We start from the raw sequence: 27,135 nt of genomic DNA, 5'->3' as shown, positions 1-27,135 counted from the left end.
AATCAATGCCTGATTGGTGAATGAAAATAGCAGTAATGTAAATCAGCCACTTAGAAAAAGTTCAAAAACAGTGGGTTTGAGAGATCTCTAATGCAGCAACAGTATGCACAGTTTAGCTACCGGTATACAGGAGTGCATCATACTGGAGGACGTTGGGTTGGAAATCTGTTTGGACATATGTTTTCAGGGTGCCGGATTTATGTTCTCTTGTGGAATTAACTTAGTAGATGGTTAACTTTAAGTTAGTAATTCTTATGCAGGGAAAGATGTATGTAGTATCACCTACAAGTAGAAAATGATGTCTTTTTTGACCTAAATATTTTTTGACCTGAATATTTTCATGATTACTCTACATGTATATATGACACTGTCCTGTGCCATCTCTGATCACATCATCATGTCATTTGCCATCATAATCATCATAATGACATCTTTGTGACATCATTCTCCCAGGGGGCCATCTCAAAAGTTCTGACAGTACATCTAACATCATGACAGAATTTACAAGTATATGCCTGCCTGTTGGCCTGTGTATTCACTTGTACACTGTACATGTACTTGAATAGTTAAGGCAGGAATTGGTCAACATACGTGTATTACATTGGAATTATATTTAATAGCCTCAGTTTTAGTTGAAGCTAGGTCAGCATTCATTAGAATATCAATGCCATACAGCCTTATCTCTAGGATAACTGGAGATTATCAATTTAATAATTTCGAGTCTGCCAAGGACATATTGCAATGACTTTTGCTTGAAGTTTTCTTATATTTTGAAAGGTTTAAGTGTCTTGTATACGGTGTAAACTATGACTAGAGCCTTGAAGAGAAAAAACTATCACCTCGGATGCTTAATTCAATGTGTCAGTATGATGTATTCAGTCTCGTGTTAAAAGACTGGTGAATGCATTTATTACAGCGAAGAAAAAATGAAAGTACGATATGTACACAAATTATTCACTCAAAACGACGATTCTAATGCCCTTTTCAATGTCTCATGACCATGCACCATATAATAACCAGAAACATGTTAAACTGAGATAAGGTATCGAGACGTCGCTCAAAGGCAATGAATAATGTGGGGACGCTTGCCAGAAATTGATAAAACACTAAAAATGAATTTATTATATACGCTTTTAGCCAACAAAATTTTGTAATACCGTATGAAATATTTTTAGTATGGGGAAAAAAATCAGTAGATTTGTCGCTTTTATTTTCTAAATTTAAACCAAATAAGTTGTTTAGATCTCAAAGAAGCTGCTTTAATTTTCTGCAAGAGAGCACATAATCTCTACATGTAGGTAGCCTGCAGGAATATCAGTATGCAAAGTAGGGTTCCTGTTGTACAAATTAGGTCTAACAAGCTTTGATTGTACAAAAGCCTGAGACAGGTAAAGGCCTCCGGGACATCGGCAGTCTCAGGCTGGATTTACTGACTTAAGATCAGAATTGGGAGATTGTCCAGGGCAAGGGCACAAAAGGGGTTTTCAGTTTTAATAACAACAATTTGAATGCATCAGTTAAATCTGCAATTTCTTTGTTTATTTTGTACAGTTCTTATGTCCCATTTTGAAACTATGTATATGTGCTGTTTTCAAGTATAGTTTTAGAACAAATTTTATCATTTTTGTTCAGTAGCTGTTCCCCATTATAATTTATATAATTATTTATGGTAGGCAACAAAGCCTTAGCTTAGAATAAAAGTCATTACTTTTTTCAATATTAAAAGATATAGAAAATAATTGGAAATAGCTTTATTACATCTTGTGCATAGGTATAATATGATTTCACTTTAAATGCTTCATGCATTTTCTACTTGTCGGTACTGTATATCATGCCTCCTGCCCTCCCCTTCTTGAAGTGGTATGTTCCAAATGTGATAACAACCCTTTCCCCTGGGTGACTACAATTTGGATGTTTAGTCACCTTTGTTGGGAGCTACACTGTTGGGAGGCCGGCAGATATTTTTATAACGATGACAACATGTTCAGATAGATCACCTGGGAACACACCTTTTTCTACATAAAGCTGCTAGGTAAGTCAGTTGTCTAACGTATGCTATTATTCTTATTCAATCCCTCTAACCCATTTAAGCTTGTTGCTCCAAACAGTATGAAATTTTGGATTTGCTTGATCAGTATGTACTGATAGGATAGTACCAAAATCTCTTCCTAAGGCTGAATGGCTTGTATACTCTCTGTGATGTTAGATATAATTATATCAATTTCTGTCTTTACTTTTAATGTTTGTAAATGATTTGCCATGGTTTTGTAGCCAAATTTCTGTCTAGCCATCTTTCATATAAGGTAATTTCTCGTTGCACACATTATCTAGATAATGGTTCGAGATAGAAGTAATTTTCTGGAATGCGTGTGACCTTGTTAGATAAATATAACTATGTTGGAGCCATTTATTCTGGGTGTACTGATAGATTTTGGATTTAATCAAAATGGGGACAAAAATGCTCTTGACTCATTGGTTGTGATAGTATCATCATATCACAGTATTTGTTATTAAACCCATTTGTCCAGAATTTGTTTTATTTTGGGGTGATTGTGTTGAAAACTAAGACTTTGTGCTCTAATGCAAAATATTTTTTTCATTAATTTATTGGAGGTAAAGTATTTTCGTATTAAAGCTAACTGAAACTTAACTTACAATAGTGTGACTATCACGGTTTTGGCAATTGTATGGAACAAGGAATTTTTACCATGCACATACAATCTGAACCTACTGGTACATGTATTTCTGTTCTACTTATAACTAATTGAATACGCGGTAGGTAATACTGTTTGTTTGTTATTTTTCAGTGCTATTCTCACTCCGTAGTAAGACATTGTCAACAAGTCAATTAGCTTTTTTTGTGCGCCTCGAATCGGTTGTTTTACAGAAAATGCAGGGATTTAACGAGTGCCCATAGACAGTACAAAATACGGTAATGGGTCCTTGCCCTGTTATTATACCCACCGCTAGTCCGCGTGCTGTCTCGCTTACTGGTCGGGAACAAAGGTTTTAGTATGTAGCTCCGTAGGCATTGTGCTTTTGTACCCTATAGGGGGCATCGTAGCACTGGGACCCTTTAAAGTAGTGTCAGAGGTATTTGTCTGTGTCTGTAATATAGTAATTATGAGTGTAAATATATGGACTATATTGTTACTTTACAACCCCCTACCCTATTTTAATGTTAAGAGAGCCTTTTGATATCCCAATATTTATGTCACCGGTACTTTTAAGAAAGTGTCAAAGTTATTTTGCTTTGTATGTAATATTGTTGTAACTGATGTAAGTATATGGAGTAAATTGTTGCTTTATTGGTCCCTACCTTATTTTAACGCGAAGAAAGCTTTTTGAAACTCCAGTATTTATGTCACCGGCCGGTACTTTAAAAAAAGTGTCACGGGTATATGCCTTTGTACAGTATGTCATAGAGTAACTGGGTAAATATGTTATGGACTATATTGTTGCTTTACTACTGCCTGTCCTATTCTAATGTTATTAAAAGAGAGCTTTTTGAATTTTTAATATTTGTGTATCATTGGTATTTTCACAAATTTGATGTAAAGTAGCCGAGGAATATGATAGTGTCCGGTGTAGATATACAGAGCAAATGGCATTTATCTAACTCCATACTCGATTTAGATGTTAAGAGTGTTTTTAAAAATCCTGTATTTATGTATCACTTGTTTGAGGTGCAAATGCAGGGACGTAAGATGTACATGAACAAAGATGACGAGAACGTGTTGATATAGCAATACTCAGTATAAGTTGTGATGTCTGTCTATTAAAATCAAATCTGGTTTTCAGAAATAACCAGATATAGATGTAAATTCTATCATGCTTGATTTGGAAAGACTGAAATTGAACTCTTATAGTTATACTATATAGCTTGTATAGTCGGCCATATTACAAACCTTGCTTTTGTGTGAAGGATTAAAGATAATCCAGCTTTTCTTCCCCCAGCAACAGACAGCATGATGTAATGGTACTGTCGATTTGACCCCATCCATGCGTAGACGCCACGCCTCCCGAATTGCAAACATATTACTCATTTACAGCACTTTCACTAATCAAATTATTGCCTGGGTACATCTATTCTCCGCCAGGGAGCATACCATTCAGGAGGGTCTGCATGCTCTTTTCCGTATAGCGTACCCAGCCTATTAGTTTGTATTTTCCGTAATTCGTAAGGAAAGCTGTCATGTACACGTAATTTGTAAGGAGGTGACAAAATTTTGCGTATTGCCTTCCTTGATTTTAGCGTAAAACGTTGGGGGTACTTCTGAATTCAATGTAAAACGTTGCCAGGACCCCCCATGTAGACCCTCATCCAGAGGGGATGATATGACCCCACAAAAGACCCCTCAAACCTCTCATCAAGTTAGGATTGACATTAGGCTTCCAACAAATGAAAAATAGGTATCGAGGATATAGATGTTTGAATAGATGTATGGGAGAGAGGTGGTCATTTTTTTTCAGAATACCAAAGATATCCTTGCGGAAATTTATATGAGTAATGTCCCTGGGATATGATGATGTTAGTAAAAGTGTAATTAATCAAATATAGATGTTTGGATAGATGTAACCTATGAATCACTATTTTGTTTCAATGATCTTTTGATATATTGTAGAGAAATCAAGATAAACGTCTGTTTTCAGCTGACAGAAATTCAAGTGCTTTCAGATGTATTAAACAGAGCACTTCAATACCGTAAGCCTAAGCCTTTCGCCAAACAGATCTCTTGTCCAATGACCTTTCTGTCGTTGATTTATTTTTTAAAACTTCTGTGATATATTATAAAACTATCTCGTAGTACGATAAGCCTATCTTTTAATTAGGCTCTTTTTGTAATGATCAATGGTTATTTTGTATGTTAGGGGAACTGAAAATGATAAGTCACATTTTACTTTGTCATATTGTATCATAGCTCTTTGTTGAGTTATTCAGATATTAGATAAACAAATCATTTGTGATTTTTAAGAGCATTGAAATGAGCAATGCTTTTGTTAGTGAGTGAAAATTCAGGACCCGGACCCAGACCTTTAATGGTAGAATATCTATTACCTGTTTGTATTGTAGTATCTCAGTAAAAATTTAACCGTTTATGCTAGAATATATACATATTTCTATAATATCAGTGCCGGTGATGAAAGATTTATTCATAGCGCAGTTGTCACCAAAATTGTGACAGAGTTCAAGGGCACTGCTGGCAGATTCATTGGAAATTTTATGCAAATTAGGATACTCTACCCAAGGGCTGTATTAGCCACTTGCCTTCTCGCCTCCCATTGGCTGATTAATGACTGGAGTTAAAGTGCCACATTCTGAAAGCCAATGACATCTGTGCTTAGACACATGGCTCGAGGTGGTAAAGCTAGGAGGGTCGGGATTACTGGTTTTAGATAAGATCAAATGAGAGGAGTTCAACAAACTCAGACTATAACTCTTATTCTGGCATTGAAATGGACAGTAGCAGTTAATTAAGTCTCCGCTTTAATTTTCCAGCTACATCTTGCACTGTGTTTTTGCTTCATTTTAGTGCATCAGAATTCCTTTTTGATACCCAATTCACTAACAGTGAAGTTGTTTGTAAGAAATATTAACTTTAAGACAAACTTATAGGCCAAACATTTCCGACATCTATTGTTTCTTGTACGCAGTTTTTTTTCTCGAGTTGCAATCATTTTGAGGTTTACGGTACCCCCCCCCCCCAGGAACCCCATAGTTTGTGCCAACAGGTACATAAATGATGGGCCTGCAGGTGTTATGGTCTCCGAACACAGTTGTTATGGTCTCTGAACACAGTTCCCTCGGGGAGACCTTTTCAGCTCTCTGACTGTTCCTTTGTTCTGCTATATACCTGGATGTGCCGTCTCTTTTTCCACATCGTCTCATTTTACGAGTTGTTTGTAAGACCTAGTTAGCGGAGCATGAGGTCCCCACGTTGAGTGGTTTGGGAAAAGTGAGATTTACGGAGTTCGTGTGGAGTTTTGTCCTGTGAGATAGAATCATGGGGTGCCTGTCCTTTGTTGTGCAGTTAGACGTTCTCACTCAGAATATAAAACTGGGAGCATTCACACTACCAGGCAAGTACGTTTTCTGATTTTCCACAAAATTGTTTCGCTTTGCTAGTCTCAAAATCTGAGCCGTTAGTTTGACGTACCCTAATTTTTAAATGTACCGTAGCATCTGCCGCAACTGATATCATGATATGTATAATTCACAAGATTCTATTATGGTCGGTTGCTCAAACCATTTGCTTGTAATGCTAGACTATTAGGCTGCATGCTTTTGTAATTTAGCTTGTATACATGCATGTATTTCTACTATGATACTGTCATCAATCAGTATGCACTTAAGGATAAAATTGAAGAAGCATGTCAAAGGTATTAGACAAAGGTTTTTGATGTCTTTATTGTACTTCATATTACCATTATCTACATATAATTTCCCATTCAATTTTAAGATAATGGATGGTACAACAATTAAGTAAATGCAATAAATGGGATGTATTTTTCATTTTATATTTCATATTTTTCAATAGAAGTTGTAATGATTTAATTGTGGCTTGAAGGGCTTTTTTTACATTTAAAAGGGGCGCAAGATGCTCTGATGTTAAATCATATTCTCTATGACACTTTGAAATGCAGACCAATTGAATTCCAAAACAGTTTCCAAATTACCTATTGACCTCAATGGAAAATATCATAAAAAGTAGATGCGATGATAACACATTCTTCAATATATTGGTCTCCTAGAGATTATTCTATCAGAAGATATAAATAATTGCATTTGGCCAAGCAATTGCGATATGGCGTATTGTTTTATCATTTCAATTCACCTCGTATGTCATTTCTGACACCAGATACTCCTGAGAATTCGTTTGTGCGAAAGCCAACGATCTCTGTCGCCAGTCAAATTGCTGAATTTTGGAAACTCGGCTCCTTAGCTTTGAGTCGATGTCAAGGTCTTTTCTCGGAGGCACTGGCTCTTCCCTCAAGAAACAGTCAATGATAAGAAGCCGTCCAAGAAAATTACGCTAACATTGTCGACAGCCCCTTCTTCTTATCACTTATCCTTTGAAAATTTGACTATGATAAAAATGTTCCAGTCAAATGATATATAGCTCCTTGTTATGAGATAAAAGAGGTAGCAGTGATACGATAACAGCTATTAGGTGGGTGCCAAAGAAACAAATATCCCCCAGACATAAAAAAGATTTTGTGACAGTCCCTAATCCGTCAAGTCTGCACTGAGGTCACTGTTCATTTTGACAATGCCTGTCCCTGGTGCTGAAGAGACCTCCCTCTCTACCACCTTTAACACAACACTTCCTGGCCTCCCGACAAGGTATTGTTGCATAGTTCTCTATCACTGTGGGATATTTTTACTCATTTTTTTATGTTGACAAAACCAGAAAGGCGTTTTTGCGGTTACGGTATAATTCCGTATCTAATTCTTACTATCTGTGGCCAATTGACTGAAGGAATATTATGTTTCTCGTGAACGGAGATGATGTGAATGCGAATCAATACATTGTTGACAATGATCATGGCTGTATGTTGTGTGAGGGTACATGTAAGTGCAAATTATTATGGGAGAAAAAAGTTTCAACCCATCCGTCAAAAAAAAAAAGCTAATCTGAATCAAATTAATGAAAATTTATTTTTATAACCTTCAAATGACAGATTTTGCCACAAAAATTAACAACATGGGCTCCCAAACAATGAGTGGAACAGAAAACAATTTCAAGTTGGAGACAGCCCTGACCCGATACACAGTCAGACGTACGACAATGACGTACGACAACGAAAGGTCGTATGGGCCATAGAAATCGTACGTCACGCGGGGGGACGGTTCGCACCCAGGAAAAAAAAAAGACGTACGTCAAAGACATTGTCGTACGTCCAGAAAATTTTCCCCATGTGTAACGGGTCCCTGTTCAAGCCTGTTCCAAAGAGGAGTTGAACCTGTCACAACCGATGACGGACGTCCACAGCACAGGGTCAATGTCAGAAGCCCTGATCCCCTAGTGTCAGCACCACTTCACACCTATGTGTATTGACACATGGCACTCCACTGTCAAACTTGATGGAGTGGGGAGGGGGGGCTCAGCTGCAAATGGGGGCTTTTCACACACTTCTCTACTCATTTGCATGATAGACACCCCAGCTGATTAAACCCCTCCCATTCAATCAGTCCCACTTCAAAGTCCTTCAGTCCTCACAGGGGGTTGTTTTGAAGAATCAAAGACGTAAAGACTGTTTTATTAGCAGCTATTGATAGCTTTGAGATATGTAAATGAGGGAGGGTCGTGGGGATACAGCCAGTTATGATTGGTAGGGGTACAGAGATGATGCAGGGGTATCATGGAGCAGAAGAACTTCTCATAGTCCAATTCCTATCAGAGGTTTTTGAATTTTCTAATATGTGTCTTTGTCTTATCACATCCCATATTTTGCTTGATTCTATAAAAAGATTCTTTTCTTTGAATTTCTCAATTCAAAGCATTGAAACAAAGTGTGTATTGGAACAGCTTTCAAACTCCGAGACCAAGAATAGCCCTCCGTATTTAATTTGTACCGATATATGAAACCATAACCTCCTTGATGAAACCAAGCTTTTGATTTGTGTCAACTTTCCATTCAGAAACGCTTCCTTTAATACTTCATTTCAAGTAATTATAGCAAGGCTTATACTGTAACTAAAAGGATTTGGAAGAATGTCAGAAAGACAATTTTATTTTATGTTTCATTCAAATCTTGTGTTCCAGTATTGCTTTAAAGCTAGGCCACTCTCCCATAGACCAAGGAGGTTTTTATAAAAACTACTATCCCATTGTACTGAAGTTGAGCTTTTTATATACTTTCCGTTCAGAAATGCATTGAATTTCTTTTATGCTTTGTGTTAATGTCACAATATCAGAACAAAGAATGTAACAATTTATTAGAAATCTAGAAAAAATGTCAGGAAAACAGTCTATTTTATGTAACACAGTTTCATTCCAATCTTTGTAGTTTGTGCCAGTATAGCTATAAAGCTAAGAGGCCACTCTCCCTTGCCCTACAGTCACTTACTGTATCCAGGGTCAAAATAATAGGTTGCACGTTGCACAGTGCAACCATATTTCGGTTGGTGCAAGTTAATTCCAAACCCAGGTAGCGCAGTGTGCAACCTTATATTTTGAGCCAAAAATCTCAGTCGGAGCCCTGGAAGCTCACAAAAGCACAGTGTCACTCTCATAAAATTCGGTAAATCTTCAATTGAAACAAACAAATCAACACTTTTTCGTTTTAAATCATCCAAAAACCTTCATAGATTGTGGAATTTGAGCTGAAAAAGCACATTGCCCTCGGCAAAACAAGATGTTGTTAGGTCAATGGGAACACAATACTATCTAATTTATATTTTAAAATATTAGTAGTATTATACGCTACATACGAGCTTGATTTGAAGAAATCGGTGAATGTTGCTGGAGCAACCTGAAATTTGGATGTGCAACCTAGCATTTGCCCTAGGTTGCAACATGGGCAACCTGGCTCAAAAAAGTATTTTGCACCCTGTGTATCTCCTTCTGAATGGGAAGTACATTTCCTGTCTTGTGTTGTCTCAGCAAACATGTTTCCCAGGGTGGTTTTAAAAGCATTCCAACAACTGAATCCTATGTGCAAGTGTTCTCACACAGTTCTCGCAAAGCGGTATATTTGTGCAACAGCTTTTCCTTTTGGGTTGAGGAAAGGTAGTCAACATTTATTGCTTTGTTGATACGTTCTGTCCCAGTGATGGCTAATATCATGGTATTTTGAAGAAGGAAATGGGATAATTGAGGATTGTTTGTGTAGACCCGTATTTATACTTGCTTTAGAGACAGTTTGAGTGTTTTTCCTGGTAGTATAAGGGCTGTTCAAGGAAAATCTAGGCTGGCCATGGGTGGAAGGTTGGCTTTAAAGAGGAAAGAACTTAAAGCTAGAAGAGGATTTAGCTTCCTAATGTATAAATATTTTGTATTTTATGTCAAAATGTCTTGTTTTTCAGTTGTATTAATTTGCTTTATTTTGTCTTTCATAGCCAAAATATTTGCATGTTTGGGTTAGTTTAATTTGCGTTATTTTATCCTTCCTAGCAAAAATAGAATTTGAATGTCTTCAAGGATTTCCTTTCGTTACTTTTACTGTTGCAGATGCATAGTATAATACGTCTGTACAACTACTATGCATATAAGTTTTATAAGTCAAATGTCTATTTGGTTATGATAGAAGATGCTGCACTTATCAATTAACAGACGCATCTACCTTCTATTATGTTTCTTGTTTCTTGACTGTACGTTATTGAAACTAAAGCTTTTATAAGCATGGTGCTCTTGCAATATAGAAAAAAATGACTTCCCAAACTTAAAATCACCAGTGTTCTGTCATAAACACTCCCAGCATCGATGCCAATTCGAGGTTTGAAATGTGTAAGGAAAACTACACGTAGGCCCTTCCTATCACCTGTCGCCCTTCCTACAGTGACTATATTTAGTATATTTTGTTTTGTCTTCTTTTAGACTCCTGTCATGTATGTCAGTGTATGCTTTACATAATTGAGTTAAGGACTTGAGCAAAGATTTCACATAAAGCCGGAGGTCCAGGAAGAAATCCTGCAGGATGAAATTGTTTCCTTCTCTCAGGACGATGTTTCAATATAAAGTTCTCCAAAACATTTTCTTCCTTAACTTTTGATATGACTAATACCTGTCCAATACTATCACTTGATACGGACACCTTTTTTATTAACACAGCTAGGTACAATAAAAAAATTAAACAATTTTTATCATTCATGATAGTAGATCTAAAGCTAATACTCAACTTGAATATACTTTTTACAAAATCGGTCTAAATATAACTTTGTTAACTGTATCAAGGGTACACCAAATGACAGATATTAAAATTTTGAAACAGTCAGACATTTCAGACAGCATCCGCTGTCTTTCGTCAGTGACTAAAGGGAAGAATTGGAGAACCAGGTTTTATACCCAAACTCCAAATTGTATCAAGGGTAGGTACTGAATAGATATTCATCGTCAACACACGAGATGTTGAACGTACCAGAAAAGGTATTACAGATTCCAGACATGGCCCATCTCAGAAATGAGTCTGGACGTTGGCAGTTCTCCCATCTACTAAGTCATGATTCTGTGGCAGGTTTTACATACCAAGCTGTCGGGAAAACCAGGAAGTTCAATCTTTTATGGACGTGACCTGACTCGAACCCAATGTTTGTCAGTTACAGAATTTGAACGTGTTGTACCACTGCAATCCTTGCCAGCTGTAGTATTTCTTTTTACCTTCGCCAAAAAGGTTTTGTTTTGGTCAGTGTTTGTGTGTGTTTTTCCTTCCTTCTATCTGTAAACACGATAACTCAAGAATGCTTGGATGGATTGTCTTGATACTTGGTATGTACATGTATGTTGGTCTTCTTGAGACCTTGAAATTGATAGATTTTGGGCCCCCTAGCAGCTTAGTGTGGTACTGCAGTGGAACTTCCGGTTTTGATATCTTGTGGTAAAAATGAGTACCTGGCTTCTGTTAGGGACGTCCCTCAGATAGGACGTTACATGGAGGTCCTGTGTTTGAGGAGCACGTAAAAGAACCCACCAGATTCATTGTAAAGAGTGGGGGTCCTTCCCAGTGTGAGTGGATCAAACCTTACAGTCTGGTCCAGGTTGACATCTTGAAAAGGTGATAGTCACCTGTTATGTCAATCCTTCCACAAATGTGGTAAATCTCAATCTATTAGGTAGATAAAAGATTAATTTGTTTTCAATTCTGTGTTTTCCAGAACACGTACACTAATGCGGACAAGTTGTTAGAGGCGGCGGAACAGCTCGCGCAGACGGGAGAGTGCGACCCGCAGGAGATTTACCAGGCGGCGCGGCATCTGGAGGACCGCATCCATGACTTCGTCACACGCGTCGAGCGGCGCAAAGCCCTGCTGGACATGTCCGTCTCTTTCCACACGCACATCAAAGAGGTCAGTGTAAAAATATAAACTGTTAGATTATTTCTACACTTGAAGACAAAATACAAAGATGTCATTACAGAAATGTAAGATAACATAGAAAATAACTTAAGCATTTATTTGTTCGAGTGAGGAAATCAGCTAATAGCTTTTGTTTTTTCGAATCGTTCCGGTTTTGTCAGACTTAGAGACAGATACTATTGGCTGGAGAGTGGAATGGGTCAGTACCATAGCCTTGACTGCCACTACCAAGCATTGGTATTGGCAGTAACATATCTATGTAATAAGCTTAAGTGCTTTGCCAATCAATCGGTCTATATGTGGAAAGTCACAGCCCTTCTGTGTATGGATTTTGTGGTGGAGATTGTCTAGAAGCTGTAGACACTGGTGGGGAAAAAGTACCCTCAGAAAAATAGGTTACAAAATGTAATGTATGTAAATGTGTTATATGGTTTTCAAAAGACTTTGGCTTTACTTAGTCCCATCCTCATGCAAGAAGGTCAGGGACTATGGTGGCATCCAGTATCTGCCTCTTCCATTCCCACCTGATTCTGTGAGAATACTCTGCCAGTGGTTTGCCCATCCAGTCTCGGATATAGTCACCCCACCTCCTGCATGGTCTATCATGGCACATCTTACCATTGATGGTCCCTTGTGATATGTGAGTGGTGATATCACCTTGGTGATGAGCGAGGCATAAGGGGAAGACAAGAACTGCGGGGATGAATGCTGGTGAAGTGTTTTACTGCGCATTCTGCGGTAGAGCTTGCCATGCAAAAATAGGTCTCATGAGCCATGAGAGGCGCTGCCAGGATTGCACAGAGTAACCGACTGAAGCCAAGAGACCAGAGAAGCTGTCGACCGTCTTCCGAGACGCAAAGTGACGAAGTTAAGATGTTACCCGCTCTGGTCAAAAGACAGTTGCTACATGTCTTGGTCTGACGGTCCTTCAAAGTCAAAGATGACTGCCAGTGTTGCTCATTCATGGGGGATGTGACCTTATGTGACTTCTAAGTGGGAAACTTGAGGCGCACAGACGTCCGTACTTTGTGAACTTGTGGTCCGTCGTCAGGACTGCTGTTGTTGCTGCCCTGTGGTGTTTGACCCCTGCAGCATCAAGGCACTGCCTCCTTTCTGTTAGGAGCGTGCGTAGTCCAGTAGTTAGCGATCTTGCCTCTGGAACTAGAAGCCCCGGGTTCGATCCCGGCTGTGTCGCTCACCCGCCATGCACGCTACCGGAAAGGGTCTCAGGCTTTTTGGACGGGACGTTAAGCCGTGATCCACTGTTCAAAAGAGCTAGGGGAATTTCCCCGGCACAATGAACCTGTAAATACTGTACATAGCGTCTGTCCTCTGTCATGACCAGTGGAAGATTAGCTTGTCTGTTCATTGAGTTTATTTGAGCTTAACTGGTTCGAGATCACTTTTCTTTTCTTCCTCAAAGTCTGTAAGTGACGTAATTTGACGTTCGTTCTGTTCCGCAGTTGTCTGTGTGGATTGAGGCGCTGAAAAAAGAGCTCCAGACAGATGAGTTAGCAGACGACATCGAGGGAACGGAAGAACTGATTGAGAAGTTCTTGCAGCAGAAGGAAGCTACCATCGACGCATCTATCAGCACAATCAGTGAGGGGGAGAATCTTATAGAGCAACTAAGGTAGGAATGCATTTGATTAGTGCCTATTTACTCATCTATTGTGGTTTTATGTTAGTGGTTTTTGTTGTGAACTCTTCACAAACTCAATACCACCACAAAAATTTCTGTCCTGTCATCTACATTGTACCTGCCTAAATTTAACAATTTCATGCCAAGTTAAAGCCTTTATTCATACCATTGTTACATACAGCTAGATCAATGACAGCATGTCAAATATGATAATTATGACCATACGGTGACAGACGGTCACCGAAACGTTGGCTGTTGATTGTATATACATATAGATCCTAGATGTGAATAAAGAACTTTGTTATCCAGTGAGTTTCCAGCCTGATGAAAATGTTTACAGAGCTTTTTGTCATCTTTGTAAATTGTAGGGATGGTGCCAGTTACAGATCTGAAGCTGGTGTGTTATGCCAAAGGACGGCTATATAGAATGATACAGATACAAATTATCTTTGTAGGGATGAAGCTGGTGTGTTACGCAAAGGATGGCTATATAGAATGATACAGATACTGATACAGTCCTATTGACTTTTGTCATCTTTGCAGGGATGCTGCCATGGAACCAGGTAACCAGTCACCGAACAACCCTCGTCACGAGGAGTCCATCAAGCACATCGACGGGGTCCTGCAGAAGCTGGAGGAGAGCCGCCGCGAGCTGGACGAGCTCTGGGCCTCCCGCAAGCTGCGGCTGGACCTCTGTCTGCAGCTCCGACACTTCGAGAGAGATGCGCTAGAGGTAGGGGTGGATACCGGTTCGGCAAGTTCCAAGTCCAGGTTTAGGTCCAGAGATTTAGGTTCAGGTCCTGACCTGAACCTGGACCTGATCCTATGTAGTTGACATGTTTTATTTTATGAAACCAATATCAAGCATAGAGAATTAAGACTTGACATGCATGACAAAAAGTCTATTCGTTAGAAGACTTTCAAGACAAACCAGTACTTGATATTTGAGTGCTGCACTTACTTCAAATGTCTTTTTGTCAGAGGGGAGACTCAATACACTTTTCATCAAACAAAATAGAAAAATATTAGTACTTTGTTCAGTTTTTTTTGGACTCGGTTCTTGGATGTTATACAGGTCCGAATCAGGTCCAGCGAACTGACCCCTAACTAGAGATGGGTAACATTGGTGGGGATTAGAACTAAGTTAAACTAGGCCTTTGGCTACCCATTCTCAATTGGTTACAGAGTTAGGCAGCAGGGAGAAGTGCCAAATAGTAGTTACTCAAGCAACTGGATATGATTTTCCAAAGCTATTGTCTTCTCTGTCACGAAGAATTGCTCTTCAGTGAGCTAAGCTGGTTCGAGATCATTTTTACTTTCATCAGTCTGGTCTTGTGCTTGTAGACAAAAACATGTTATATGTCTGACATGTTGTAACCTACAGAAAGTCCACTTCTTAACAGTGTTAGATACATAGTTTCAATGTTCTACTGTAACAGTGTTTCACATTGTCTTTGTTATGGACATGAAGAATTTTTTGGGCCTGTCTGTGTCTGTGTGTGTGTGTATTTCCAGGATTTTAGTTAGCATAAGTCAAGAACCTCTAGATGATTTTTTGTATGTAGGTAGGTCTTGAGAAGATAAAGGTCAAGATCGATTTTGGTGCATGACCTTGTTGTTGTTTCCGTCTCTGTGAAAAGGTTTCGTCGAAGCTGGAGGCGTGGGCTGAGGAGATGGGGAAGGAGGAACTCCAGGCCGACCTGACCCGGGCGGAACACATGCTGAGCGCGCACAACGACCGCGTGCTGCGCATGCAGGGGCTGACGTACGAAGCACTGCAGCGCGGGCAGGAGCTGTACCAGCTGTTTGAACAGACAGGTGAGATTCAGGTGTTTGAAGACAGGTTAGATGTGCATAAGTTAAGTGTGACAGGCCGTTCAGTGTAATATAACCAGCTGTTGCTGCTGGTGTATTACTGTAAATGCAGATATGTTCTCCGGTGGTTTTATGTTCACATTTTTTGTGGTGACCATTTCAGCGTGAACTTAAAACCACCACAAATTTTTTCGTTGAATACTGTAGCGGTATGTGACTATAGTGTTGCCACAAACTTAAAACCACCACGAACGCTAGCTCCATTTTCGACTTAATGCGAAATAAAAACGCAAACATAGATGCATTTACAGTATGCTAAATTGCGGTTATACTGGCTATATAGGTTTTATGGAAATCTCATCAGGAAGGTTTGAAAAAAAACTTAAATCAGCATTTTCTTCAGTAAAATTTTTGTGTTCTTGCAGACAATAAAGCTGGAGTGTGAACAGCCATTGTCAGCAAGTACCAACAACAGCCTTTGTGTTAACTTACAGGTGTTCAGATCATGGCGGATAGTCAGTATGATGCCCAGACGCGGATCCAGGTACTGCTGGAGTTCCTCCACGAGAAACAGCTGGACCTGGAGGAGATCTCCGAGCAGCACAGACTGCGCCTCACACAGTGCGTCCAACTCAGACACTTCGAACAGGAGGTCAAACAGGTGCGTATGTGTAAAGGTTTTTTTAAAAACGGTTTGTGGCGGCAATTGTGCTAGATGTTCGCACATCAGCAACCATATCCATAGTGTTTTTACAATTAAGTTATGGGTCCCAATATTACAAAAAAATCTGGTTAAATGAAGACGGTACCCCAACGTACTTGTGAATAGATTTGCATATTTTATGGCCAGTGCCTTTTGATGATCTCCTAAGATGACAGGTATTTCTAATAACCTGGTAATTTTGAAAGCTGGTGTAGAAGCTTGAAGATATTCAATGTACCTGGAAAATAAATATTTTTTCTGTTTTAACTGCAAATTCAGAACACAGGGGAAACCTCTTTTTCCCTCCTATAACTGTGAAATAAAACCACAACAAAAATATTTGAATTTGCAGTAAATCACAAATCTAGATTGCCTTGGATAGAGTTTGAAGTTGCCAGGATGTAAGCAAGCTGCCTCCCTCCCCCACCCAACAGTTGTCAATCACACAGTAGTCTTAGATGGTCTATATAACACTGTCAGGGTTTTTTACTGCACTAGATTTCTGTCGATGGTTATCGTCAATGGAAGTTGGCACTCTGCAGTGTGCTGCAGCGCTAGATCAATGTTACTGGCATGTTTTACGGTCTCTCTCTGTCGGTATAAGATAAACCTCAACCATGTGCTTCAGAAGATCTTATCTGTTGTCCGATGTTGAACAACCCACTCAAAGCCCAAGAAATGTCCTAGAATCGTGAGTGCGTGTGTGGACATTGCTACAAAATGATGACCTCGATTCGTAGTATCACTGTTGATGACCTTGATCTTGGGTTTCCTGTGTTGCAAAGGTTCTCGGATGGATACAGGACGAAGAGGCCATGTTGAAAAACCCACTCAAAGCTCATGAAATGTCCTAGAATAGTAATTGTCTCTCTGTGTGTGGACATTGCTACAATATGACCTTTGTTTCGTAGTATCACTGTTGATGGCCTTGACCTTGCGTTTCCTGTGTTGCAAAGGTTCTGGGATGGATACGGAACAAAGAGGCCATATTGAGTAACCTGCTAAAATGTCCTAGAATCGCTCCATGTGTGTGTGTGTGGACATTGCTACAAGATGATGACCTTGATTTTGCGTTTGCGTAGGTTCTGGGATGGATACGGAACGGGGAGGCCATGTTGGCTGCGGCTGTTATCACCGCCAGCACACTGAACGAGGCGGAAACCATGAAGAAAGAACACGAACAGTTCCAGCTAGCCATAGAAGTAAGCTTCCATGTTATTTGTACCTTTGTCACATAGTGGAAAGACACAAATTGTATTGTGTTGCAGAAAATTGTAATGCATTTATCTTTTTTTCCTGGAGTCTCATTTAATTGGTTGACTGTTTTTTCTACAATATAAGTATTTATTTTCTTGGAAATGGATTTTGGAATTAAAAAAAGGTGTCTGCTTTCTTATAATATAGGAAACAGACAAGCAAGTAACATCACTACAATGCAGCTTTGTCAAAGTTAAAATGTTAGACTTTTTCTTATTCTAATTTCTTCTTTACAGAAAACACATCTTAGTGCTTTGACAGTACAACAAAAAGCAGAAAACCTGATAGGAAATAACCACTACGAGCCTGAAGCGATTCGCGCCTGTGCGGAGAACGTCGCGCTCCACTGGCAACAGCTGATGCAGAAGGCTGAGGACAGACAACGACTCATCAACGCAGCGGTACAGTTCTACAAGACTGCAGAGCAGGTCGGTACCGTAGCCAAAAATTCAGTTTAGTTCCTGCCTTGTTCATTGTACTTGTCCAAAAGAACTGGGGAATTTCCCCTATACAATGAACCTGGGAATACTGAATTTACATAGTATTACCTTCTTCGGCTTCTGTCTTCTCTGTCACAACCAAGAATATCTCTTCAGTTACATACTATTAGCTGAACTGGTTTGAGATCTCTTTGAATTCTGGAAAGAATTCATTGATAGCTGATAGTTTCTCATGACATTTCAGTTGAAATGTGTTGTTTCTTGATCGGTAAGCATGTATGAGTATGATCGGATAGAGAATTGTGACATGGCATGTTACTGTTTCCGATGAATTTCATTTGTCACAAATTCTTCCTATGGTGTGCACATCTGACAAAAGAGTTTCCAATTCATGATGAAAAGAAATGAATGGACCCAAGAAAATGAATGAAGTACTCCAGGATTTTTCATCTTTGTGCCACCCTGATTAGACATAATCACTACTGGCAAGAAGAATTGACAGGGACACAAATCAGGGGAAAGATAATCTATCTGATTGAATGTGTTGTAGAAATGAGAGTCTTATGACGATATTGATTCTGGCCAGACAACACTGTAAAGTAATTTCCAACGAATTTGACTGCACGTGATTCGACGTCATTTAGGATTTCGATTTGTAGCGTGCCCAGCAGTTAGCCACCCTGCCTCTGGAACTAGAAGCCTCGAGTTTAATTCCGGCTGTGTCGCTCACACGACATGCATGCTACCGGAAAGGGTCGCAGTACTTAAGACAAGACGTTAAGCCGGGGTCCACTGTTCATTGTGTTTGTCCAAAGAGCTAGCCAGGGGATTTTAAACCTGTAAATACTGCACATGTACATAGCGTCTGTCTTCTCTCTCACGACCAGTAAAAGAACTGGATCAGAATTACTTTCACTTTGTTGTTCCAGGTTTGCTCCGTCCTGGAAAGTCTGGAACGGGAATACAAGCGCGACGAGGACTGGTGTGGCGGGAACTCGGAGAGATATAACACGACGGAACCCGACCCCATCGCGCCCATCATTGCCAAGCATGTAGAACAAAAAGAAGCATTCCTAAAGGTAAAGTCTGCTTACAATCATAGCGTTATTTTAACTCTGAAAACCATTGAAATTATTTTGTCTTGTTTCTTTAATTCATTTGTATTTGTATAAACAATACAATTGAAATGGATATCGGATGAGTGTTATTTTGTTTGCTAGGTATTAAGTCACAGAATGATTTTCTACCATGGTACGATTTATTTTATTGTGTGGAAGGAAAGAAAATTCCCACAGCAAATGATGCATCAGTAAGGTGATAAAAGAAAGACTTGTGTAGTTCTCAAGTCTTTTGACATCAACTATATTTCACTGCTTTTTCCTTAAAACTACCTCAATTCATAGGTACTTACATGCATATATATGTGTGTGTGTGTGTGTGTGTGTGTGTACACACAATCATATATTTAAGTACATGAAAGTAACAATTTGATTTCCCTTTCAGGCTTGTACGCTAGCCCGGCGCAATGCCGAAACATTCCTGAAGTACGTCCAGCGCAGTAACCTCACCCACGGGCCGTCCCCCAACAGACTCCGAGGGCCAGACACTAGGGTCAAGAGTGAGTAAAAACTTCTAGACCAAATTAGTGCTCACCTCAATTAGTGCTTGCTGACTCTGCAATCATGTTTGGCATTATGTAATTACATTCGTACGCACACAATTATTCTATAATGTCAGCATAGTTTGTCATTTTGGAAGGTTGTCTCTCTTCATAATGGCAGTAAGTTATCATAGGTAGTACATATGTTAGCATGTCTGGCATTTTGATCATGTGGAAATGATTTCCTTGTTTTGAAAAAAAAGAGTGTCATTTTTCCCACTTTCAAAGTTATATCTTAGCTGTAGATTTTTTTTGTAAACTGTAACAAATGGTTAATGTAACCTTTCTTGCTGTTGATTATTCCAGGTATTTTAGAGAACCTCTTGAAGCAGGAAAACCAGGTGTTAGAATACTGGACAATCCGTAAGAAGAGACTGGACCAGTGCCAGCAGTATGTGCTCTTCGAGCGCAGCGCCAAGCAGGTATGGACCATGGCCATGATTACGTTCAACACAATTGTCCCGGACTGGGTGATATCTTCGGTTATCACATGGGCTTCTACTTGTACTTCACAGGCTTCCATAGAATCATATAAATGCCACTGTCAAAAATCAGATTCCAGATTAGTACATTGGGATGGCTGTTAGGACCATTACTGCACAATATATTTGCTAATCTGATATGTTATCCATTAAGACTAGGATTTTAGTTAAGGCATCTTATTGGGCTTGAGTCAAGCCTTAGATTTGTCAGTAGACTGTACATTCAGCACCAAGGACATGAACCATATTATAGCACCGAGCGGGTAAGGACCATGGCCATGATAACATTCAACACAATTGTTTCGGACTGGGTGATATCTTGGGTTATCACCTGGGCTTCTACTTATACCACACAGGCTTCCGTAGAATCATATAAATGCCACTGTCAAAAATCGGATTCCAGATTAGTACATTGGGATGGCTGTTGTTACAATTTTTTTTGTGGAAGACTCCAAATTATTTCAACGTCTGGTAAGGACCATTACTGCACAAAATATTTACTAATCTGATATGTTATCCAAGAAGACTAAAATTTCAGTTAAGGCATCTTATTGGGCTTGATTCAAGCTTAATGATTATTAGTAGACTGTGCATTCAGCACTAAGGACAGGAACCATAGTTATTTATTATTCATCTGAAGTATAGCCAGTTGGTACCCATCTGAGTAATGACGCTGTAGTAGTGTCTTTCAACCTACTTGAAGCACCTCCTCAAACATGGGACCCCCATTTTACGTCCCTTCTGAAAAACTGGGATGCCCTTCCCCTGAATCTAACCAGAAGTACAAATGTCGGGTAAAGGTAAAAGAAAGATCTGCCAAATCACAACTATGGATAAAAGCACGATTGGAACCAAGGACTCCCTGCGGAATATTCACTACTCGTTAATGACTATAAATGAAGATGACGAAGTTTGATTTTTACTTCAACACAAAGCAAATATTGCTAACCTCAAATTTTCGTCGACCTTCTTCAATTCAATTACCCTGAGTACGTGACTTTAGGGACACGTGACTCGAGTAATGAATCGTAATTGCCTGGCAATAGTACGACGGAAAATTTGAGTTGAGCAATATTTGTGTTAAAGTAAAGATCAAACTTCGTCATGGAATTCAACAACACAGATGAGCTTTCATGCTAATATGAATAACGATGATTGTGTTACGTTGATGAAGGTCAAAATCTTATCCAGTTGCTTGAGTAATTATTTTTGGCGATGATTGTGTTACGTGCTTCAGGCCCTGGACTGGATCCACGACACCGGAGAGTTCTACCTGTCCACGCACATCAACGTCGGAGACAACAGGGAGGAGACGGAGGCGCTACTTAAGGAACACAACGAGTTCAAGGGAACAGCCAAGGTGGGTAACCTAACTTATACTGTAAATGCATTTAAGTTCGTGTGGTTTTTATTTCGCGGTTTGGAGAAAATGGAGTGTTCGCGGTGGTTTAAAGTTCGAGTTTGAAACAATAGTAGCGCTACAGCCATAGGTGGGCAAGAAGTTTTGCGGTGGTTTTAAGTTCGCGCTGAGAGTTCACCGCGAAAACCGCGAACATCAAACCACCGCGAACATTTCTGCATTTACAGTATATAGATTGCACAATAGGCCGATCTCATAGCCCTGCCTACCTCCATCAAATGGTAGAAATGCAGAATAAAAACACAAAAAAAAGCACAAATACTTGACGGACATGCAGTCACTCTCTCATTGGTCGAACCACTTATTGCCATGCTGAAATTGGTTAAACTGCAAATTGTGATGGACAGTCAGGATCGGTCTATTGTAGCCGGCATCAAAATCAGCACCTAACCTCCATTAAGGTAAATTTACGGGTGACATAAATCTGCCATTTGAAAAATAGTGGGTTTGAGAGATCTCTGGTGCAGCACCCCCTGGTTTGCACAGTTTAGATATACAGGAGTGCATTACACTGGGCGATGTTGGGTTGGAGATGTATTTTGTACATTTGTATGCTAAGTTCATAAATTGCAACAGTTGATGTCTTGATGTCTTAAGTGTATGGGAGTGTAACTTGTTAAGGTGCTTGAGTACCTGTTTTGCCCTCCCTTTCACATTGTGAAGAACCCAAATAAAGAAATAAAGAAATTTGTATCATGCGTCTTACAGGAGACCAGAGAAAAAGTCAAGCTCCTTCTCCAAGTGGCGGACAGTTTTGTAGAGAAGGGGCACTCTCACGCCTCCAGCATCAAGTCATGGGTCACAGCCGTGGACAAGCGCTACAAGGACTTCTCCTCACGGATGGACAAGTACCGCCACAAACTGGAGGAAGCACTCGGGGTGGAATCAGAGGTATGTGATCAGATTTAGAAACATTATGAGGGAGGGGGGCAGCATAGCCATTTTGGGAAGCCCTAAAGCCGGTGTCACAATTCATGTACAAATGTAGACCACCCGAAGCTCGCCGAATTTCAAAATTGCCCAAGCGTTGACCGTATTTTCCAATGAAAATTTTGGGCGACGTACGTCAGACACTAAAAACTAAAAATCCCCCATGAGATGGCACCATCTCTTGGACATGGACGAAGTCAGTATAGACTAAACTGGTAAAAGGCCAATATTTGGATCAACTTTTATTTCTAAAAATCGCCCGAAGCCCACATATATGTAATCGACAGGATGTCGGCCGTACTTCGGCCAAAAATGCACATTTGAAGCTCGCCAACATGTCGGCCGAGCTGAATTTCTTATTTGTGACGGGGGCTTAAAGACATGTTTAGGTTGTCATACATGCATTGTATAAGGATTTTAGGCAAAAATTGGAAAATTTACCCCCAAATGAAAAAAATTTACCCTCAAAATATGTTGACTTTTGCTTGATGAAAAAGAATGGAAAAAGGTAAAAATAATAGATAAACAAGAGGCCATTTTTAACCTTGTCTCTGCATGAAACTTTGATATTGCTAACAGCATATGATATACTTTACAGCATGTGATATTGTTACATCATACATGTGTACATGTATGTCAGCAGGAAGAAGGTTATTAATCAAAACTCTGTTTTCTCTGCAGCTTGCTCCAAGTGAGAACAAAGATCTCTCCCTGGATGGTAAGGGGTCAGAGGGCAAAGGGTCAGACTCCAGTCTAGAGGTCAAACTCCGAGACTCTGCCAAGGACTCCAACGAAGAGAAGAGAAAATCTGCCAGAAGAAAAGAGTGAGTAAACAGAAATTAAGGTTTTCCGAAAACTTTTTGGCTGTTAAAAGTTTTTAAGTCCTTCCCGCACCAGATGGTGCCCATATACAACAGCCCTTGGACCACACAACTTTGTGCAATCACTACAGCAGGGGGCTATTCCACTGGTAGTGGTGTGTGTTTAACTACCATACTCTTTCCCAAATGTTGTTTGCTATGCAGAGGAAGTATTACCATTTTTAAAATCTTTGGTATGAAACTCACGGGATATGGCCGGGATGAAACTCACGACATACTGTATAGAAGGCGAACACTCTACCCGCTTAGCCATTGCACCAGCCATATTTCAATTTGTCCAATCTTTATTTTTACTGTATCAGCACCATAAGTGTAATGGTTCAAAATGTATGCTAGATTATTGGAATGGAATTTCAGACTTTTTGGACAGCAGAGGTGAATTTTTTTTTCCATCCCAACAAGCAAATTTCAGTTCCGAGACAAAGAATTAGGTTCTAGAGACAGCAATAGCCTTTTTTGTTACAAATGATTATATATAAGTTGTACATTGTCATCCCTCTCTTTGTCCCCAGGTTTATCATGGCAGAGTTACTGCAGACGGAGAGAGTGTATGTAAGAGACCTGGAGTGCTGCATCAAGAACTACCTGTGTGAAATGACTGCTTCGGTACAGGAGGTACCTGTGGGGCTATCCGGGAGAGAGTCTGTCATCTTCGGAAATATTGAAGAGATTTATGATTTCCATAACAAGTAAGACCACTTCTTTTGTCTTAATGTTTGTGAATTTTTGTCCCATTAGAAATGTATGCATGGTTAATAAAGATTCAATTCTATTACTTAAAGGAGAATATACATTTTGTATTACTTACCCCCAAACTATACAGGCACTGAGATTGTTTTGTTCAATGCATGCTCATCCGTTGCCTCCTAGTGATTGAATTGAGAACTGCATTCCCATAGTCTGATCTAACATTACAGACTATCATCAGTACCATCATCAGTGGCAAGGCTGTGCTGCTGTGATCATTCCTATAGCTGTGTATTGTGTATTTGATATAATAGGACTGGTATAAAAGGTTTTCTACAATGCAAAGTGAAAAAGAATGTCTTGAAATGAAAATGATAAAAACATTGTTGTTGTAACCTCCATTAACATTAATCTGCCAAGTTGCATAAACCCTCCACTTTGAAAAACAGTGGGTTTGAGAGATCTCTAGTGCAGTAGCACCCCCCAGGTTTGCACAGTTTAGATATACTGGAGTGTATTATACTGGGGGACGTTGGGTTTGAGATCTGTTTGGACGTGTCTTTTCAGGGTGGCGGAATTACATGTATGTTCCCTGGTGGAATTGTGTTCAGTAGATGTTACCAGATTCCTACTTTATCTCGGTCTTGAGAGAGAACACTGCCTTTTGCAAAATTTTAACCAATTTCTAATATTTTTTTCTTTTCAAGCGTCTTCCTAAGAGAGCTAGAAAAATATGAACAGTTTCCTGAAGACGTGGGTCACTGCTTCGTGACATGGGCGGAGAAGTTTGACATGTATGTGAAATACTGCAAGAACAAGCCTGACTCTAACCAGCTACTCATGGAACACGCTGGCAACTTTTTTGAGGTAAATTCAAAGTAATGATAATAAGGCCATGTTGATTTGATTATATGGATGATATCCTCGCTCACATTTATTTTTGTCTGTTTCCCCCCCCCCCCCAAAAAAATGTCAAAAAATTTTTTTTTTCACCCATACTGTCAATCGTACAAAGCAGCAGCAAAATGAGCAAGTGTATGCTGTGGATTGCAAAAAGATATCGGAAAACGGATACTAATGTCGTAGAATGCCAAAGTCAACTCCAAAGTCAAAGAAAAATAAGTGAAAACAAAAATGAAGAATCAATTGTTCGGTATACCATACTCTGTGTGTTCAGTCATTTTGTTTAACCTTCCTGACCACTTAAATTTCATATTAAAGGCAGCTTTTTTTTATGTCATCCACAATCATCATAATCAAATCAACATGGCCTTATAGTATTTTCTGCCAAGACTATATATATTGTGTATTGATAAAAGGTAAATTATGGTATCTTCACGGAATGGTTTAAACTCATGACATTTTCTTTCAAATGTGTGACTTTCTTCTTGCATTTGGAAATGTTTTTAGAATGTTTGAATGCTATAAATGACACATTTGCTCAAATGTTTGTGTATTTCTTTCTTTGTTTCAGGATGTCCAGAATAAACACAGTATGAGCCTGACTATCCAGTCATACCTAATCAAGCCTGTCCAGAGAATAACAAAGTATCAACTACTTCTTAAGGACCTTCTGGCCTGTTGTGAGGAAGGCAAGGGAGAAATCAAGGTGACCTTTTGTAGTCTATCTTGTATGCAAATAAGCCTTTAGCTAGGATCTACATTGTATACTTTAATAGACACATGCATTGTATTGTATTGTAAGAACCAATGGCTAAGGGGGGCGACAAAAGTTGTAACTGTGCATGGTGCAAAACCTGAGCATTTAGTTGCAAATACACAATTTTGGGATCTTCCGTAATCATTTTATATCTCTAATCAGGAAGTTCTTTTAGTTGATGAGAATTAGGATTTAGTTTAGAATAAAGAAGATATGGCGAAACACATATCATCTTTTGGACACACTAAAAGCATAGGATTGACTACATACTCCTATGTGTGACATGTTTATTGTTGATACTATATTAGGATGGACTGGAGGTGATGCTCAACGTACCCAAGAAGGCCAACGACGCCATGCATCTCAGCATGCTGGAAGGTTTCGAGGTAGGAAACAGTTTTCCATAAATGTTCTTTTATGTGTGTACACGTACATGTACATGTACATGTACATGTGTATAAGTCTTCTCCATTGTAAGAGGCACTAAGTATTTAGATATGTAATGAAGGCATGAAACATGATTCAAATGCAGCAGGGATGCATCAAGTTTCATGGTTTTACAAATGAATCTGATGAGAGATGGAGAGATGTTTTGCAACTGAAAAAAGAAAACTGTGTATTTAACCCTTTTTCTAGCAAATTCATTGGTTAACAGTCACACTATTTGCACATCACTTTTATATGAGATTGAAACTTGTAACTCTGATAACCTTGTGTGCCCAGTGTGGGAAATGATTTAAATTCATGTTACTGTCCCCCTCAAAATCAGATCCAAATGCAATAACTTTTTTTTTTCATTTCTGATAATTTAAGGTAAAACCTACCATAGTGAAACCCTATAGGCTCAGAGCACCTCAGCAAACTTAAAAGCAAATTTGATACCAGTACTAGTACAAAGGGCACTACCTTTTGAACTGCAAATTGAAAGGCAACACTTTCATCTTGAAAGGACAGCAGGACTACCCACAGGCTAAGGACTACAAAGACATTGAGATCACATTAGCCAGTTTGTAACAACATCCTTAATTTACATGATTAATATTTTGTGTCCAGTATGGAAAATGATCTCATGTTTACTGTTTTCACCCCGCTGCCTTCCTTTAGGGTAATTTTGAGGCCCAAGGCGACATGCTGTTACAAGACTCTTTCCAAGTCTGGGATCCGAAGGCCCTGATCCGTAAGGGTCGTGAGAGGCACATCTTCCTCTTCGAGATGTGCCTACTGTTTAGCAAAGAGGTCAAAGATAGCAACGGCAAAACCAAGTACATCTACAAGTATAGACTTATGGTAAGTGTCCTACAAGTTATAGCAATTTGGTGTAGCAATGGCAAAACCAATATCTACAAGTATACATTAATGGTAAGTGTACTAAAAGTTATAGCAACTTTGTGAAGCAACGGCAAAACCAGTACATGTAGACTAATGGTAAGAGTTCTACAACTTATAGCAACTTTGTGTCCGAATATGTACATATATGAAAGGTGTCCTTCATGTCCCGATGTTTATTCTGAACCAAAGTTGAACTGTAACTTCCAACACGAA

At 39.3% G+C, this 27,135-nt stretch overlaps 1 protein-coding gene across 7 annotated transcripts in view; it reads left to right on the top strand.

Annotated features, from left to right (window-relative positions):
* The window catches only part of LOC136420772 (kalirin-like), a 168,484-nt gene that overhangs the window by 75,899 nt on the left and 65,450 nt on the right, over positions 1-27,135 (top strand). For all 7 annotated transcript variants that reach the window (XM_066407874.1, XM_066407873.1, XM_066407872.1 and 4 more), the window contains 18 exons: positions 11,816-12,007; positions 13,480-13,649; positions 14,202-14,391; positions 15,299-15,476; positions 15,968-16,134; positions 17,259-17,378; positions 17,670-17,861; positions 18,803-18,952; positions 19,377-19,491; positions 19,840-19,955; positions 21,253-21,375; positions 22,144-22,326; positions 23,047-23,189; positions 23,759-23,935; positions 24,641-24,800; positions 25,408-25,542; positions 25,902-25,979; positions 26,698-26,880. In XM_066407874.1, coding sequence (XP_066263971.1) covers positions 11,816-12,007; positions 13,480-13,649; positions 14,202-14,391; positions 15,299-15,476; positions 15,968-16,134; positions 17,259-17,378; positions 17,670-17,861; positions 18,803-18,952; positions 19,377-19,491; positions 19,840-19,955; positions 21,253-21,375; positions 22,144-22,326; positions 23,047-23,189; positions 23,759-23,935; positions 24,641-24,800; positions 25,408-25,542; positions 25,902-25,979; positions 26,698-26,880 — 2,772 coding nt within the window. The remainder of the gene's footprint in view (positions 1-11,815; positions 12,008-13,479; positions 13,650-14,201; positions 14,392-15,298; positions 15,477-15,967; positions 16,135-17,258; positions 17,379-17,669; positions 17,862-18,802; positions 18,953-19,376; positions 19,492-19,839; positions 19,956-21,252; positions 21,376-22,143; positions 22,327-23,046; positions 23,190-23,758; positions 23,936-24,640; positions 24,801-25,407; positions 25,543-25,901; positions 25,980-26,697; positions 26,881-27,135) is intronic.

This window comes from Branchiostoma lanceolatum, chromosome 15, assembly GCF_035083965.1.
Source record: "Branchiostoma lanceolatum isolate klBraLanc5 chromosome 15, klBraLanc5.hap2, whole genome shotgun sequence".
Taxonomy (NCBI): domain Eukaryota; kingdom Metazoa; phylum Chordata; class Leptocardii; order Amphioxiformes; family Branchiostomatidae; genus Branchiostoma; species Branchiostoma lanceolatum.
This window is presented reverse-complemented; position numbering and strand designations above follow the sequence as displayed.